The sequence below is a fragment of the Coregonus clupeaformis genome, chromosome 10 (genome assembly GCF_020615455.1).
Source record: "Coregonus clupeaformis isolate EN_2021a chromosome 10, ASM2061545v1, whole genome shotgun sequence".
Taxonomy (NCBI): domain Eukaryota; kingdom Metazoa; phylum Chordata; class Actinopteri; order Salmoniformes; family Salmonidae; genus Coregonus; species Coregonus clupeaformis.
In genome coordinates this window covers 10,465,939-10,483,595 of record NC_059201.1, presented here as the reverse complement: position 1 = coordinate 10,483,595, position 17,657 = coordinate 10,465,939, and the positions used below count along the sequence as shown (strand labels likewise).

At 46.3% G+C, this 17,657-nt stretch overlaps 1 protein-coding gene across 2 annotated transcripts in view; it reads left to right on the top strand.

Moving 5' to 3' along the window:
* The window catches only part of uba7 (ubiquitin-like modifier activating enzyme 7), a 115,550-nt gene that overhangs the window by 42,680 nt on the left and 55,213 nt on the right, over positions 1–17,657 (top strand). For both annotated transcript variants that reach the window (XM_041887540.2, XM_041887539.2), the window contains exons 20-21: positions 4,994–5,086; positions 5,746–5,937. In XM_041887540.2, coding sequence (XP_041743474.1) covers positions 4,994–5,086; positions 5,746–5,937 — 285 coding nt within the window. The remainder of the gene's footprint in view (positions 1–4,993; positions 5,087–5,745; positions 5,938–17,657) is intronic.

Below are 17,657 nucleotides of genomic sequence, written 5' to 3'. Positions count from 1 at the left end.
AAGGCTAACTTTTTCAAACAGAAATTTGCTTCCTGTAGCACTAACTCCAAAAAGTTTTGGGACACTGTAAAGTCCATGGAGAATAAGAGCACTTCCTCCCAGCTGCCCACTGCACTGAGGCTAGGAAAAACTATCACCACCGATAAATCTACAATAATCGAGAATTTCAACAAGCATTTTGCTACAGCTGGCCATGCTTTCCATCTGGCTACCACTAACCCGGCCACCAACTCTGCACCCTCTGCTGCAACTTGCCCATGCCCCCCCCGCTTCTCCTTCACACAAATTCAGACAGCTGATGTTTTGAAAGCGCTGCAAAATCTGGACCCCTACAAATCAGCTGGGCTAGACAATCTGGACCCTTTCTTTCTAAAACTAGCCGCCGAAGTTGTCGCAACCCCTATTACTAGTCTGTTCAACCTCTCTTTCATAACGTCTGAGATCCCCAGAGATTGGAAAGCTGCCGCGGTCATCCCCCTCTTCAAAGGGGGTGACACTCTAGATCCAAACTGCTACAGACCTATATCCATCCTGCCCTGCCTTTCGAAAGTATTCGAAAGCCAAGTTAACAAACAGATCATCGACCATTTCGAATACCACCGTACCTTCTCCGCTATGCAATCCGGTTTCCGAGCTGGTCACGGGTACACTTCAGCCACGCTCAAGGTCCTAAACGATATTATAACCGCGATTGATAATAGACAGTACTGTGCAGCCGTCTTCATCGACCTGGCCAAGGCTTTCGACTCTGTCAACCACCGCATTCTTATTGGCAGACTAAATAGCCTTGGTTTCTCAAATGACTGCCTCGCCTGGTTCACCAACTACTTCTCAGATAGAGTTCAGTGTGTCAAATCGGAGGGCCTGTTGTCTGGACCTATGGCAGTCTCTATGGGGGTGCCACAGGGTTCAATTCTTGGTCCGACACTTTTCTCCGTGTATATCAATGATGTCGCTCTTGCTGCTGGTGACTCTCAGATCCACCTCTACGCAGACGACACCATTTTGTATACATCTGGCCCTTCATTGGACACTGTGTTAACAAACCTCCAAACGAGCTTCAATGCCATACAACAATCCTTCAGTAGCCTTCAACTGCTCTTAAACACTAGTAAAACTAAATGCATGCTTTTCAATCGAACGCTGCTAGCACCCGCCCACCCGACTAGAATCACCACTCTCGACGGGTCTGACCTAGAGTATGTGGACAACTACAAATATCTAGGTGTCTGGTTAGACTGTAAACTCAACTTCCAGACTCACATAAATAATCTCCAATCCAAAGTTAAATCTAGAATCGGCTTCCCTATTTCGCAACAAAGCCTCCTTCACTCATGCTGCCAAACATGCCCTCGTAAAACTGACTATCCTACCGATCCTTGACTTCGGCGATGTCATTTACAAAATAGCCTCCAACACTCTACTCAGCAAATTGGATGTAGTCTATCACAGTGCCATCCGTTTTGTCTCCAAAGCCCCATACACTACCCACCACTGTGACCTGTACGCTCTTGTTGGCTGGTCCTCACTACATGTCCGTCGTCAAACCCACTGGCTCCAGGCCATCTATAAATCACTGCTAGGCAAATCCCCGCCTTATCTTAGCTCATTGGTCACCATAGCAGCACCCACCCGTAGTCTGCGCTCCAGCAGGTATATCTCACTGGTCATTCCCAAAGCCAACACCTCCTTTGGCCGCCATTCCTTCCAGTTCTCTGCTGCCAATGACTGGAACGAATTGCAAAAATCTCTGAAGCTGGAGACTCTTATCTCCCTCAATAACTTTAAGCATCAGTTGTCAGAGCACCTTACCGATCACTGCACCTGTACACAGCCCATCTGAAATTAGCCCACCCAACTACCTCATCCCTATATTGTTATTTATTTTGCTCTTTTGCACCCCAGTATCTCTATTTGCACATAATCTCTTGCACATCTAGCATTCCAGTGTTAATACTATTGTAATTATTCTGCACTATAGCCTATTTATTGCCTTACCTCCATAACTTGCTACATTTGCACACACTGTATATATATTTTCTGTTGTATTTCTGACTTTGTTTTTTTACCCCATATGTAACTCTGTGTTGTTTTTATTGCACTACTTTGCTTTATCTTGGCCAGGTCGCAGTTGTAAATGAGAACCTGTTCTCAACTGGCTTACCTGGTTAAATAAAGGTGAAATAAAATTTAAAAAAATATTTAAAAAATCCACCTCGTCCACCTCCTCCTCCCCGTCCACCTCCTCATCCTCCTCGTCCACCTCCTCATCCTCCTCGTCCACCTCCTCATCCTCCTCGTCCACCTCCTCATCCTCCTCGTCCACCTCCTCCTCCTCCTCGTCCACCTCCTCAGCCTCCTCGTCCACCTCCTCCTCCTCCTCGTCCACCTCCTCATCCTCCTCGTCCACCTCTTCATCCTCCTCGTCCACCTCCTCATCCTCCTCGTCCACCTCCTCCTCCTCCTCGTCCACCTCCTCATCCTCCTCGTCCACCTCCTCCTCCTCGTCCACCTCCCCCTCCTCGTCCACCTCCTCCTCCTCGTCCACCTCCTCATCCTCCTCGTCCACCTCCTCCTCCTCCTCATCCACCTCCTCATCCTCCTCGTCCACCTCTTCCTCCTCGTCCACCTCCTCATCCTCCTTGTCCACCTCCTCCTCCTCCACCTCCTCCTCCTCGTCCTCCTCATCCTCCTCGTCCACCTCCACCTCCTCCTCCACCTCCTCCTCCTCCTCCTCGTCCACCTCCTCCTCCTCTCTACCTCTACCAACTGGCGAGGTCATGCTACAGATGCCTGGAATGTGAGGAAACGGATTCTGCAGAATCGGGTTGCCAGGTGTGACTACCTCACGACCCCTCCAGCTGCCCCTGACTGACTGTCGCCCTCTCCAGCCTTTGTAGGGCTGTGCTGGCTGAGGCATGAGCTCATAGACAGTGTCGCTCACAGGGGAATCTGATTTCCACTACATCGCAGAGGGGTGAATAAGTCATGTACTCGTGTGATTAAAGTGACACAGACACAAAGGCCTCAGAGCTCAAAGCAGACGAACCACGGCATGACATCATTGACTCATTTGGCTTTAATATGGCTAACAGCGTTTAGACAGGGATGTGCTGAGAATCAGTTGTTCTTATCTTCATCTCACAGCTGTTGATGTAATAATGTATGTAACGTACAGTGCCTTGCAAAAGTATTCATCCCCCTTGCCGTTTTTCCTATTTTGTTGCATTACAACCTGTAATTTAAATGTATTTTTATTTGGATTTCATGTAATGGACATACACAAAATAGTACAAATTGGTGAAGTGAAATGAAAAAAATAACTTGTTTCAAAAATTCTAAAAAATAAATAACGGAAAAGTGGTGCGTGCATATGTATTCACCCCCCTTTGCTATGAAGCCCCTAAATAATATCTGGTGCAACCAATTACCTTCAGAAGTCACATAATTAGTTAAATAAAGTCCACCTGTGTGCAATCTAAGTGTCACATGATCTGTCACATAATCTCAGTATATATACACACCTGTTCTGAAAGGCCCCAGAGTCTGCAACACCACTAAGCAAGGGTCACCACTAAGCAAGCGGCACCATGAAGACCAAGGAGCTCTCCAAACAGGTCAGGGACAACGTTGTGGTGAAGTACAGATCAGGGTTGGGTTCTAAAAAAAATTATCAGAAACTTTGAACATCCCACGGAGCACCATTAAATCCATTATTAGAAAATTGAAAGAATATGGCACCATAACAAACCTGCCAAGAGAGGGCCGCCCACCAAAACTCACGGACCAGGCAAGGAGGGCATTAATCAGAGAGGCAACAAAGAGACGAAAGATAACCCTGAAGGAGCTGCAAAGCTCCGCAGCGGAGATTGAAGTATATGTCCATAGGACCACTTTAAGCTGTACACTCCACAGAGCTGGGCTTTACGGAAGAGTGGCCAGAAAAAAGCCATTGCTTAAAGAAAAAAATAAGCAAACACATTTGGTGTTCGCCAAAAGCCATGTGGGAGACTCCCCAAACATATGGAAGAAGGTACTCTGGTCAAATGAGTCTAAAATTGAGCTTTTTGGCCATCAAGGAAAACGCTATGTCTGACGCAAACCCAACACCTCTCATCACCCCGAGAACACCATCCCCACAGTGAAGCATGGTGGTGGCAGCATCATGCTGTGGGGATGTTTTTCATCGGCAGGGACTGGGAAACTGGTCAGAATTGAAGGAATAATGATTGCCCCACTAAATACAGGGAAATTCTTGAGGGAAACCTGTTTCAGTCTTCCAGAGATTTGAGACAGGGGCGGAGGTTCACCTTCCAGCAGGACAATGACCCTAAGCATACTGCTAAAGCAACACTCGATTGGTTTAAGGGGAAACATTTAAATGTCTTGGAATGGCCTAGTCAAAGCCCAGACCTCAATCCAATTGAGAATCTGTGGTATGACTTAAAGATTGCTGTACACCAGCGGAACCCATCCAACTTGAAGGAGCTGGAGCAGTTTTGCCTTGAAGAATGGGCGAAAATCCCTGTGGCTAGATGTGCCAAGCTTATAGAGATATACCCCAAGAGACTTGCAGCTGTAATTGCTGCAAAAGGTGGCTCTACATAGTATTGACTTTGGGGGGGTGAATAGTTATGCACGCTCAAGTTTTCTGTTTTTTTGTCTTATTTCTTGTTTGTTTCACAATACAAAAAATGTATTCAAGCATCTTCAAAGTGGTAGGCATGTTGTGTAAATCAAATGATACAAACCCCCCAAAACATCCATTTTAATTCCAGGTTGTAAGGCAACAAAATAGGAAAAATGCCAAGGGGGTGAATACTTTCGCAAGCCACTGTATGTCAGAATGTATCTCCATTTGTCTCCTCTTCAGAATGATGTTCCTCCTGTGGCAGGTGTTCCCTGAAGGATAAAACATAACAGTGTATGGGGTCTTTGGATATTAAGGGTTCATTAATTAATGTATTATAAAGATGATGAATTGTATTTACAGGATGATGATAATAACTTCCATATGGACTACATAGTGGCTGCCTCTAACTTGAGGGCAGAGAACTACGACATCCCAACAGCTGATCGTCACAAGGTTAGAATCCTCGTTGTTTTGTCGTGTCACAGTGACACAACAGAGAGAGACAGAGAGAGACAGAGAGAGACAGAGAGTGACAGAGAGAGACAGAGAGAGACAGAGAGAGACAGAGAGGGACAGAGAGGGACAGAGAGAAACAGAGAGAAACAGAGAGAGACAGAGAGAGACAGAGAGTGACAGAAAGTGACAGAGACAGAAAGTGACAGAGACAGAGAGAGACAGAGAGAGACAGAAAGAGCGATCCTATGAGACTTCTCAGAGATTTCCCTGTATCTCAAAAGATCACATGCATTTCCAGGCAGTTAGCGGCAACCCGCTCCACCCCCTCACATACGCACGCATGCACACACACACATTTGTTTTGATATCCTTGTGGGGACCAAAAAATTGATTCCCAATAAAAATCCTATTTTCCCTAACCCCTAACTCTAACCCTAACTCCTAACCCTAATTCTAACCCTAACCCTAAACCTAACCCCTAAGCCTAAAATAGCCTTTTTCCGTGTGGGGACCGGCGAAATGTCCCCGCTATATCCCCCCCACATTTCCTTGTTTTACTATCCTTGTGAGGACTTCTGGTCCCCACAAGGATAGTAAAACCAAGCACACACACACACTCTCTTTTAACTGGAGCTTCTTTTTGCCCTCATCCACAGAGTAAGCTGATCGCGGGGCGCATCATCCCGGCTATAGCCACGACCACGGCTGCGGTGGCAGGTCTGATGTGTGTGGAGCTGTACAAGCTGGTCCAGGGCCACAGGAAGATCAGCTCCTACCGCTCAGGCTACATCAACCTGGCTGTCCAGTACTGTGTCCTGTCAGAGCCCCTCGGGCCACAGCGCTTCATGGTGAGTGACCGGTCAGCACAGAAACCCATGGTGTAAAGTGATGAATGCGATTGGTTTTTAAACTGGAGAGGGAATGGAACTGACCGTATTTACATGGTAAAACAGAATAAAACAGACTGTATTCAGTCTGACTCTTAACTGCTACTGTTACTTCAGCATTTAGGCCTAAATCTGTTCCGCTTTATAGACAGATTAAATCACATATTTTCTCTCTGGAGAGAGTTAGTTCCTACAGTGAGTGAGTGCCCAGAGTGTAAGAGATAGCTAACCTGAGAATCCACTGCCCATAAGGGATGTCTTAACTCAGCTCAGTCTAATCCGAGGGGGTGTTAGCATCCAGGTAAGGCAGGGAGTAACTGTATACCCACCTACCCACCCACCCACACACCACCCTGCCTGCAACTGTGTTTGCACAATCCAGGAGACCTTCAATGCATAAAGGCACCCAAGTGTGAAGCTAAAGAAAAGAGCCTGTGCTCTAAGAAGAGAGAGATTTCAGTCCCACATCTCCAGTGGCTTCAGATGTAATGCTAGGCTTATTGGTTTATATGGAACAATGGCCACACTAGAACCTAGAAGGAGAATGGGCGCCTGCCAATTAGAAAGCCAAACAGAACTCTGGGTCTAGTTTTGGGTCATGGATTGGGAGGGCGCCCGATGATGAGGTAATGCGACCGCCGCCTCCCACCACGCCCTCCTGCCCTGTCCCAGGATAGCTCACCTCTGGAGGGGGTCTGACCCGGGAAGCGGGCCTCGTCCTCCCACAGGGGCCCCCGAATCCCGACAGATCAGGGTTGTTGGGGGTCAGAGTGGGGCAACCCTGGTAACTCTGCCCCATGGGACCTGAGAGGGGTGGTGGGGTTTAAACAGTGCAGGTCCGGTTACGACTGTGGTTACAACCAAACATGTTGCAGCTGCGTGATTGGGTGCCCTGACCTGATGGCAAGGGCAGCTGTGCCTCACTGCCATTCAGTGCTGAGACTGGAGACTGACTCTCTCACCAAAGGGAAAGGGGGATACCTCCTCACCAAGCCAGTATAGTACTGTACACTGTCCTCTTGCTCAGTTCAGACCAACTCTGGCCTCTCTTGTTTTGGTGTGCTAAAAGCTTGTTGAAAAGCTAGATAGCTATGGCAATATGTAGGGCTGTTATGAAACCTATGAGAGCATATGGGGTGGGGACAGCACAGACATAATGGCTTTTTGTTATGATTAATGTTGGAAATCATGTTTTCTTCTCTCGTGTTCTTTTCACCAGTTCTGTCTAGGGAAGTTCTGTTTTTCCTCTCCCTTTTACATGTCCCTTGCCCAGACATTCCAAACCTAGTCAGAACTGCATGGAAAAAAGTTGATTCACTGTGAATGTTAGCAGTAATGCAGAGGGAGCACTTTAAATATCCAGAACCTAAAGATTTATAACACGCTGCAGAGATGAGATCTCTTGCCCGTTTCCAGGGGGAGGGGGACAATATTTTCCAGACCCCAACTATTCAAGTCTCTTTTTTTGTGACCTCAGCATATATTTTAGTTCAGCTTCTAAATAAGTATCTTCATGTCTCAATGCACAGGAAGCCATCCAACTGCAGCTAATGGCTGGGCTGAGCTCTGTTGTTGTGCTGTGTTGTGCTGGGACTAAATGAGCCATGTAGGCCAGGGTAGATAGAGCACAGGAGGCCTCCAGATTGGGGGAACACAAAGGTGTGTTAGGTCTGGGTCTGTGTGGGCCTCGACGAATTGAGGCTGTTCTGAGGGCAAAAGGGGGTGCAACTCAATATTAGGAAGGTGTTCTTAATGTTTTGTACGCTCAGTGTATATTGTGCACACACACACACACCTGTCTTCACCAATACACTTGGGTTCACAGTGTCCAGAACACACAAATGGTAAGAGGTGTTCTGGTTCTCATACAGTCTCTCCCCACCCCCCACCCCTCCCAAATGGTCCCAACTTGTGCCTCAGTCAGACTGGAGACCGACTAAAGAGAACAAATGTCACCTAATTTCCTACATTGTAAAAAAAAAACATAGGCCTACTTTGTGAAATAAATAATTGTGTGTTTTTATGTGTTTGAATAGCAGTGCTGAAAACTCAGTTTTTGCTTCCATGTTTCCTGTATGCACAGTAGAAGCAAAGCAACTTGATTATGCCAGAATTGATCATATCTGGGTTTATGGACATTCATAGCATAGTGGTCATCATGAGCATGGTGCATGGGTGACCTCTGAACCCAAAGGTCAGCTGGGGTCAGGAGTCAGAGTTGGGGATGTCCCAGGTCAGCCCTCCTGACAGGCAGGGAGGGAGGATGTTGTTTTATGTGAGGAACGTGTGCGTGCATCTCCCCTAGTCCTCCTGAGAGTAGGCTGGGATAACGGAAGGCCCAGACAGACCTCAGCTTCCTGTGGGTTTGTTTTCAATACTTCAGCTCATACATACTTCTCTCTGTCTCTTCCTTTCCTCTCACATACAAGCTCTCCACTTACCTCACACCAGTCACAGTTCTCAAAGCACATTGTCAGTCAACCTCCCTTATCATAGATATTACTACTTTAAAATGGCGAAGGTGTTTGATTGCCTCTCACCTTGTCAGAGGCAAAGCTATGGGGATAGCCGCTCTCTTTTTCCTGAGTGTGCTAAAGGAGAGATGCCCAGCTGGCCTGTTGGAGGTGTGGGCAGAGCCATCTGGAGGGAGCCCTGGGGTCTGGTTACCTCAGCTCACCTTGGTAGCCTTTGTGTGCTAGATGGAGGAGGTGTGTGGAAGACAAGCTGTCAGGCCAGATGGAGGGATGGTGACATGAAGGAGAGGGACAGGGGGAGTGCTGAGAGGAGTGCAGCGGGAGCGCAGTCTGCAGCACTAGTAATTAGGTAGAGAAATTATTTGTATACGTTATCTGGAGGAGCAAGAAAAATAGTTTAGCAAATACACTTTTGTAAGAACGTTTATATTATTTGTATACACTAGCACTCTGCACAGAGAATTTCTTATAATTATACCTGCTTTTACAATGTTTTTTTCATAAACAAATGTTTCATAAACGCATTGTTAAGTATCAAGCTTTTGCCTCTTTGTCACAGAGCTGAATCACAGCTGGACCACATGGTCTGCTTAAGTCATTGCTGCAACATGCTACTTTATCATTTTCATCTCAGCCTGTTTCCCTGCCAGACTAAATATCCTTGAGGATTAGTGCAGATTTTATTAGTCTGCTTTTGAAGCGAGTGCAGGCGTGCAGCTGTTACATCTCACTGGAGATCTGACAACTATCAAGGGGTCAACTTACGCATGCACGGATGTAGACCACTCCTCTCATGAGATCAGTCAGCTTTTTATATCAAGTAACTGGACTACAAGTTTTATGCCCAGGTGGTCCGCCCAGAGCCTTCAATGGCCTTGGTAGTCTGTTAGCTTGACCAGCAGATAACCTCATCATTAGATCTTTTGTCTGGATGCCACAGTCCTCCTTCTCTGCAGAAACATGCCCTGTGCAGATAGAGATACCATTCTAGAAGAAAGAGAGATTATACACAGTACAGATGAGCTAAGGGTTGGCTAAGAGAAGGCCTGCAGTGAAAGCCCCATATAAATGAACCATTACCATCTGGCCACGGAGAATGGTAGATGGTTATTGCAACCATAAAGGTGATTAAGTCAAAGGTTGTTTGTTCAAATCAAATTATATTTGTCACATGCGCCGAATACAACAGGTGTAGACCTTACAATTAAATGCTTACTTACAAGCCCTTAACCAACAATGCAGTTTTAAGAAAGAATATTTTAAAAAAGACACAAAAAAAAGTTACAAATAATTAAAGAGCAGCAGTAAAATAACAGTAGCGAGGCTATATACAGGGGGTACCGGTACAGAGTCAATGTGCGGGGGCACCGGTTAGTCGAGGTAATTGTGGTTCTGAGGTAATTGAGGTTCTGAATACACTCTTGGTGCGACTGAAGTGGTGTATCTGTCTGCAACAATAACTTGCTTTGCTATGCTAAAACAGGAAATGGGGCTTAGCTGGCGAACAACCGTACTTTGGCAATAACAAAATAACAAAATGACTGCACTTTTTCCCACTGCCCCTAGCATCCCCCTTCAGGGACTGTGGACTTTAAACAGCTGTTTCCCAAAATAGGAATGCCCCCCCCCCCCTCTTTTCCCTACTGTTGTTGTCCTCTATATCCAGTGGGGAGAACAAGTATTTGATACACTGCCGATTTTGCAGGTTTTCCTACTTACAAAGCATGTAGAGGTCTGTAATTTTTATCATAGGTACACTTCGACTGTGAGAGACGGAATCTAAAACAAAAATCCAGAAAATCACATTGTATGATTTTTAAGTAATTAATTTGCATTTTATTGCAGGACGTAAGTATTTGATACATCACAAAAGCAGAACTTAATATTTCGTACAGAAACCTTTGTTTGCAATTACAGAGATCATACGTTTCCTGTAGGTCTTGACCAGGTTTGCACACACTGCAGCAAGGATTTTGGCCCACTCCTCCATACAGACCTTCTCCAGATCCTTCAGGTTTCAGGGCTGTCGCTGGGCAATACGGACTTTCAGCTCCCTCCAAAGATGTTCTATTGGGTTCAGGTCTGGAGACTGGCTAGGCCACTCCAGGACCTTGAGATGCTTCTTACGGAGCCACTCCTTAGTTGCCCTGGCTGTGTGTTTCGGGTCGTTGTCATCATGGAAGACCCAGCCACGACCCATATTCAATGCTCTTACTGAGGGGAGGAGGTTGTTGGCCAAGATCTTGCGATACATGGCCCCATCCATCCTCCCCTCAATACGGTACAGTTGTCCTGTCCCCTTTGCAGAAAAGCATCCCCAAAGAATTATGTTTCCACCTCCATGCTTCACGGTTGGGATGGTGTTCTTGGGGTTGTACTCATCCTTCTTCTTCCTCCAAACACGGCGAGTGGAGTTTAGACCAAAAAGCTCTATTTTTGTCTCATCAGACCACATGACCTTCTCCCATTCCTCCTCTGGATCATCCAGATGGTCATTGGCAAAGTTCAGACGGGCCTGGACATGCGCTGGCTTGAGCATGGGGACCTTGCGTGCGCTGCAGGATTTTAGTCCATGACGGCGTAGTGTGTTACTAATGGTTTTCTTTGAGACTGTGGTCCCAGCTCTCTTCAGGTCATTGACCAGGTCCTGCCATGTAGTTCTGGGCTGATCCCTCACCTTCCTCATGATCATTGATGCCCCACGAGGTGAGATCTTGCATGGAGCCCCAGACCGAGGGTGATTGACCGTCATCTTGAACTTCTTCCATTTTCTAATAATTGCGCCAACAGTTGTTGCCTTCTCACCAAGCTGCTTGCCTATTGTCCTGTAGCCCATCCCAGCCTTGTGCAGGTCTACAATTTTATCCCTGATGTCCTTACACAGCTCTCTGGTCTTGGCCGTTGTGGAGAGGTTGGAGTCTGTTTGATTGAGTGTGTGGACAGGTGTCTTTTATACAGGTAACGAGTTCAAACAGGTGCAGTTAATACAGGTAATGAGTGGAGAACAGGAGGGCTTCTTAAAGAAAAACGAACAGGTCTGTGAGAGCCGGAATTCTACTGGTTGGTAGGTGATCAAATACTTATGTCATGCAATAAAATTCAAATTAATTACTTAAAAATCATACAATGTGATTTTCTGGATTTTTGTTTTAGATTCCGTCTCTCACAGTTGAAGTGTACCTATAATAAAAATTACAGACCTCTACATGCTTTGTAAATAGGAAAACCTGCAAAATCGGCAGTGTATCAAATACTTGTTCTCCCCACTGTAGATCATTAAGACCCTATTCCCACTACGAGATATGAAAGAGAATTCTACTTTTCAATTCACATTACATCCTTGCCTAAATATCACAGTAGCCACTAGCCAGTATGCACAATCTATTCAACAATGACAGAAACTTCTCTTCTAAAACATATAACACTATTAAATAATGCAACCAATCCATATTACATTTTTGAATAATGCAACAATTCACAAGCATGTGTGTGCAGACAATTAAATGGTCCATCTTCTCATCTGTAGGCTACACTCATTACATTTTAGCTTCAAGACAAAAGCACAGAGTTGCTATAACAGCCTTCATCAAGTAACGTTAGCCTATAAAAATGAACGATTAACCCTCTCAAATGAATAGAAAGTACAGTAGGCCTACCATACAACATTCTAACAAACCAGGCTTCATTTTTATCAATATCATGCAAATCATTACATGTGATAAAACTAAATTGCGACTGAAAACGTGGGTATAAGTGAATTCACCACGACGAGCTGTTTTATATGGAAGCCCATTGTCAATGTGCACAATTAGTCTGTGCTTCAGTCTGATCAACTGTAGCCTACTGATAACAACCACAGCTGCATGTAGCGTAGAGAAGCCTATGCGCTCTGATCGAATCTGGGCCCGGCCTGGGGAAACATAACGTCATGTTTTTATAGCCTAAAATAGGCCCATTTATTTGTGTTCTGAGAAAATGTGAATGTGATCAAATTTGGGTTAAATTCACACCTCGGGTGGCTAGGCTACCGAGGCATTTTTTTGAAAAAATTATTGACTGGAATTAATCAACATTTTAGTCATTTAGCAGACGCACTTATCCAGAGCGACTTATTACGTTAGTGAGTGCATACATTTTCATGCTGGCCCCCCGTGGGAATCGAACCCACAACCCTGGCGTTGCAAGCGCCATGCTCTACCAATTGAGCTAGCGGGACTACACCAATCAACACAATAGTGATGACATACTGTATGAATGTTTTTTTATAATTACAGATGCAAAGGCCTACAAGATGCAACCCTGCATACAGCGAGCTCAGCCCTGTTAGTTGTATTGTCCAATCGCAGTTGTCTCTTTATCTGTTTAAAGGGTTTTAATGTTTTCATCCTCCTTTGTCCAGGATTCTTTCCAGATTATTATTTTTTTTAAAGCATATTACCTGATTAGAAAAATTATCTGGTCCCATCATAGCCCATATAAAAAAAAAAAGATGACTATGTCATATGCTACAACTAGGGTCCAGAGTTGGTTAGGTTAGCCTACTACCAAATCAGGAATAACTCTGGGCCCCAGGAAAACAATTCCCCCCCACCACCACTCTGGACCTGTGGTACCACCTCTGAAATCACCACACAATGTTACAAATGAAAAAATATATCCTATTTGTATGATGTACATTTTATATTTGTTGGGTGGTGGGGATTGGCTTCCATAGTTTTACTTGGCTCAGTGCAGCCGGCAGCTACTGCGACAATTTCAGAATGTTACAGGCTGTTACTGCAATTTCTGGTAAAAACTCAATAAAACAAGTCTTAAATATTAGGAAAATGTTTATACATTTCAGCTGTTTCTAAAACATTGCTCTGCTATTACCATTTATGCTGTAGGAGTGTTGGCTCACCAAGACAATTCTGTTTACACTGCCCTGCTTCAAGGGGAGTCATGCACTACCTCTGGAGGTAGCAGTCGAGATGTAGAAAGTACACAAGTTTACATTTCAGTAATATGTGTAGCCGACAGTATTTTTACGAAAAGTGTAGTACCGTAAGTGTGACGAGGCACAACAATCTGAACGAATAGGAGGCAGTCCTCATCAGCCCCACAGAGAGACTCTGAGTATCGTTTTCCACTGAGTGTTGATGGTTTTCACTAGCGGGCCGGGCATGGGTCATAACTTTTGGAGAGCACTGAAACATGATGCTGTGACACTGATTCTAATCTCTGAGATTGACATGCAGAAATGCTACGTCCAACTACAACTAGCGAACTTTCCTCACTTTCATACTTCTCTTTTCTACCATTTGTTATTTTCATGGCACAGTTATTGATATTTGGGGATTAGAACTGCAAAGGGAGTGTTTAAACTTTACGATAAGGTTTAATGTGCCTCTTTAATGTAATGGTAGTCACTGGACACATTCTTGCACGGTGGAGTCATTTGATATGACCTAGAGGGGCAATTGGGCTAACACTCAGCTTCTAGAGGGGCAATAGGGCTAACACTCAGCTCCTAGAGGGGCAATAGGGCTAACACTCAGCTCCTAGAGGGGCAATAAGGCTAACACTCAGCTTCTAGAGGGGCAATAAGGCTAACACTCAGCTTCTAGAGGGGCAATAAGGCTAACACTCAGCTCCTAGAGGGGCAATAGGGCTAACACTCAGCTTCTAGAGGGGCAATAAGGCTAACACTCAGCTTCTAGAGGGGCAATAAGGCTAACACTCAGCTTCTAGAGGGGCAATAAGGCTAACACTCAGCTTCTAGAGGGGCAATAGGGCTAACACTCAGCTTCTAGAGGGGCAATAAGGCTAACACTCAGCTTCTAGAGGGGCAATAAGGCTAACACTCAGCTTCTAGAGGGGCAATAAGGCTAACACTCAGCTTCTAGAGGGGCAATAAGGCTAACACTCAGCTCCTAGAGGGGCAATAAGGCTAACACTCAGCTTCTAGAGGGGCAATAAGGCTAACACTCAGCTCCTAGAGGGGCAATAAGGCTAACACTCAGCTTCTAGAGGGGCAATAAGGCTAACACTCAGCTTCTAGAGGGGCAATAAGGCTAACACTCAGCTTCTAGAGGGGCAATAGGGCTAACACTCAGCTTCTAGAGGGGCAATAAGGCTAACACTCAGCTCCTAGAGGGGCAATAAGGCTAACACTCAGCTTCTAGAGGGGCAATAAGGCTAACACTCAGCTGGCCTATAGTTACTTCAGTCAGTGTAACGGGTGTTGTTATCCAGACTATCTCTGGCCTGCATGTTGATAGGGGTGTGGGGGGAGGAGGAGTGGCCCCCTAATGACGCCCCTGGGTGCTGTTAGCTGTAAGGTGAGCCACAGACCCTTAAACCAGAGAAGGAAGGCGTGCGGAGCAGAAACGTGACCCTGTCCTGGGACCGATGGAGGAGTGGGGAGTGAGGAGTCCAGCCAGGCGTTCAGATGTTGTCTAGCCGCCTGACTGGGATGCCCTGCTCTGGCTGGTGGTGTAAGATTTCTAGGAGTGGATCTTTACTAGTCTGCCTGCAGCGCTGCCTGCCTGCTGTGGACAGCCCACATCATGCCCCTTCATCACCCCCTCCTCCCTCCTCCCTCATCCCTCCCCCACATATCCCCCTGCTGCACCCCATACTTGGGTTTTCTTACCTCCCCACACTTCCTCCCTCCCATGGCTCACCTCCTGCCCCACCTTGCTCTCTCTCTCTCTCTCTCTCTCTCTCTCTCTCTCTCTCTCTCTCTCTTTCCTAATTGAATTAACTGTGTCGGAGCGGAGGAGGAGGCAGCAGACTGGCTGACTCTCTCTCTCTCACACTGCTGGTTTGTTAGATGGCTGGAGAAATGAGGGGTATTTCCTGCCTTCACAAGAAGCGCTGTATTGAAACCAGATTACCGAGAGAGGAGAGCAGAGCACTGTGTGATCAGGCTGCTGTTCCAGTTCATCACTGACAGCCACAGCCTCACCTCGCTGCCTCGCCCAGAGAGCTGCTGTATGCTGCAGGGAGGCGCTCTTTGATGCTCATCTCCCCTGCCTCTCTCTCAATTCAATTCAATTTCAATTTAAGTGGCTTTATTGGCATGGGAAACATATGTTTACTTTGCCAAAGCAAGTGAAATAGATACATTTGACATTTTAGTCATTTAGCGACTTACAGTAGTGCGTGCTCCCTCTCTCTCTGTCTCTCTCTCTCTGTCTCCCTCTCTCTCTGTCACCCTCTCTCTCTGTCTCTCTCTCTCTGTCTCTCTCTCTGTCTCTCTCTGTCTCCCTCTCTCTCTGTCTCCCTCTCTCTCTCTGTCTCCCTCTGTCTCCCTGTCTCTCTGTCTCTCTCACTCTGTCTCCCTCTCTCTCTTTCTCCCTCTCTCTGTCTCCCTCTCTCTCTGTCTCTCTCTCTCTGTCTCTCTCTCTCTCTGTCTCCCTCTCTCTCTGTCTCCCTCTCTCTGTCTCCCTCTCTCTGTCTCCCTCTCTCTCTGTCTCTCTCTCTCTCTGTCTCCCTCTCACTCTGTCTCTCTCTCTCTCTGTCTCTCTGTCTCCCTCTCTCTCTGTCTCCCTCGCTCTCTGTCTCCCTCTCCCTCTGTCTCCCTGTCTCTCTGTCTCTCTGTCTCTCTCTCTCACTCTGTCTCTCTCACTCTGTCTCCCTCTCTCTCTGTCTCTCTGCCTGCCTGCCTGCCTGCCTGCCTGCCTGCCGGCCGGCCCATTCACTGCTCAGTTTGGAAAGATCTCACACTCATTATCTCTCGTTGACTGCCATGACAATGTCTGAAGTAAGAAATCAGGGGTGAGACAAGAATGTCAGCTCTTCAGTGTTGTTTCCACAGTGCGTGGTGCTCTGTTTACACGTAGAGAGGAGAATGTTAATAGCTACCTAAATCGTGCGAGGCCATGGCCATTTTTTTGATCGCAGGGCACACATATGCCACAGAAATCAAATGGGCAGGCTGAAAAGGAGAGATGGCGAGAGAGCGGGAGAGGTTTTTACCTCAGCTTGTGCTTGGGTGTTTGTGTGTGTGTGTCATCCTCCTTGCACTGTGCCATTAAGGAACACTGTTGGGTGAACCTGATCTGAGGCCTCCAGCCCTCCTTAGGGAAACCCAGCAGCGTGTAGCTGCATTGTGGAGCTGTAACTCAAGACTCAGGCATGAATAGCACTCCCTGGATAAAGAATAATCTGTGAGGAACACTTCTGTTCTTCTTCTTTTCTTTGTTTGGTAGAGGGGGCTTTTTATCGTTGGTTTCAGCCCTGACGTTTGAATTTGGGTATGTTAGAGCTTATTGCGTTTGTCCACGACCCATGGCTGTTGACCTTATCATTACCCTGTCTCACCCTGTTGTGGACTCCCCTCACTTCCCTGGCATGGGTTCTTTGTGACAGGGAGTGTCACTTGGGCCTACTTGAAAGTTTGTAGAAGTAGGATCACTCACCTGTTGAGATTTGGCTGTCTAATCTGGTGTGGGTGTCTTGTATCCCACAACCCATGCAGGGTACAATGGCCAGGAGATTACCAGTGAATAAAAAACAGCTCCTCTATAGAGCTGGTCTATGTGTTCCATATGTTTAATAACTTCACATCTCCAATTAATTTAGCCAGTAACATTATGACTCCAGCCCATAAACTCAGCATGCATACTGACTGTCAGCTAAACCATAAAACCATGAGGGTTTTCAGTGGGTTCCAACGGCTCCTCTGTGAAATCCATTTTCAAATCATGTTCAACCCTCACTTATAACAGGGAAGAAAGTTATGAACTCTGACATGGTCTGGTAGAAGAGAGCAAGCGGGAGGGAGAGAAAGAGGCCTCATCAAAGAGGCCTTGCTATCCTGGCGTCCGTCCAGATCTCTCCGTACACGTCACGCCCTGCTCTGCTCCTAAGGAACACTAACTGACTATAGTGTACTCTCCCATGCGTTGCCTCTCTGCGTTGTGTTAGTTGGTTGCTGATGGTAGGTTTTCAGGCGACCATTAGCTTAAAAAAAGACCACAGGTGGAACTATTTTTACAACCTAGGCTAATGAACGTGGGAGCCCTGCTTATCCAGACTCCTGTACTCTACAACAGGGGTTCCCAAACTTTTTTACAACCCCCCCCCCACCCCCCTAGCTAAAATACGTTAGTGTATCATAATACGCCGGGAGTCAGGAAATAGGTGCAGAAGGTGAGTTTAATAAAGAAATACTAGAGATGAACAAACATGAGAGGCGTACAGAACGTGAAAGAAAACAAT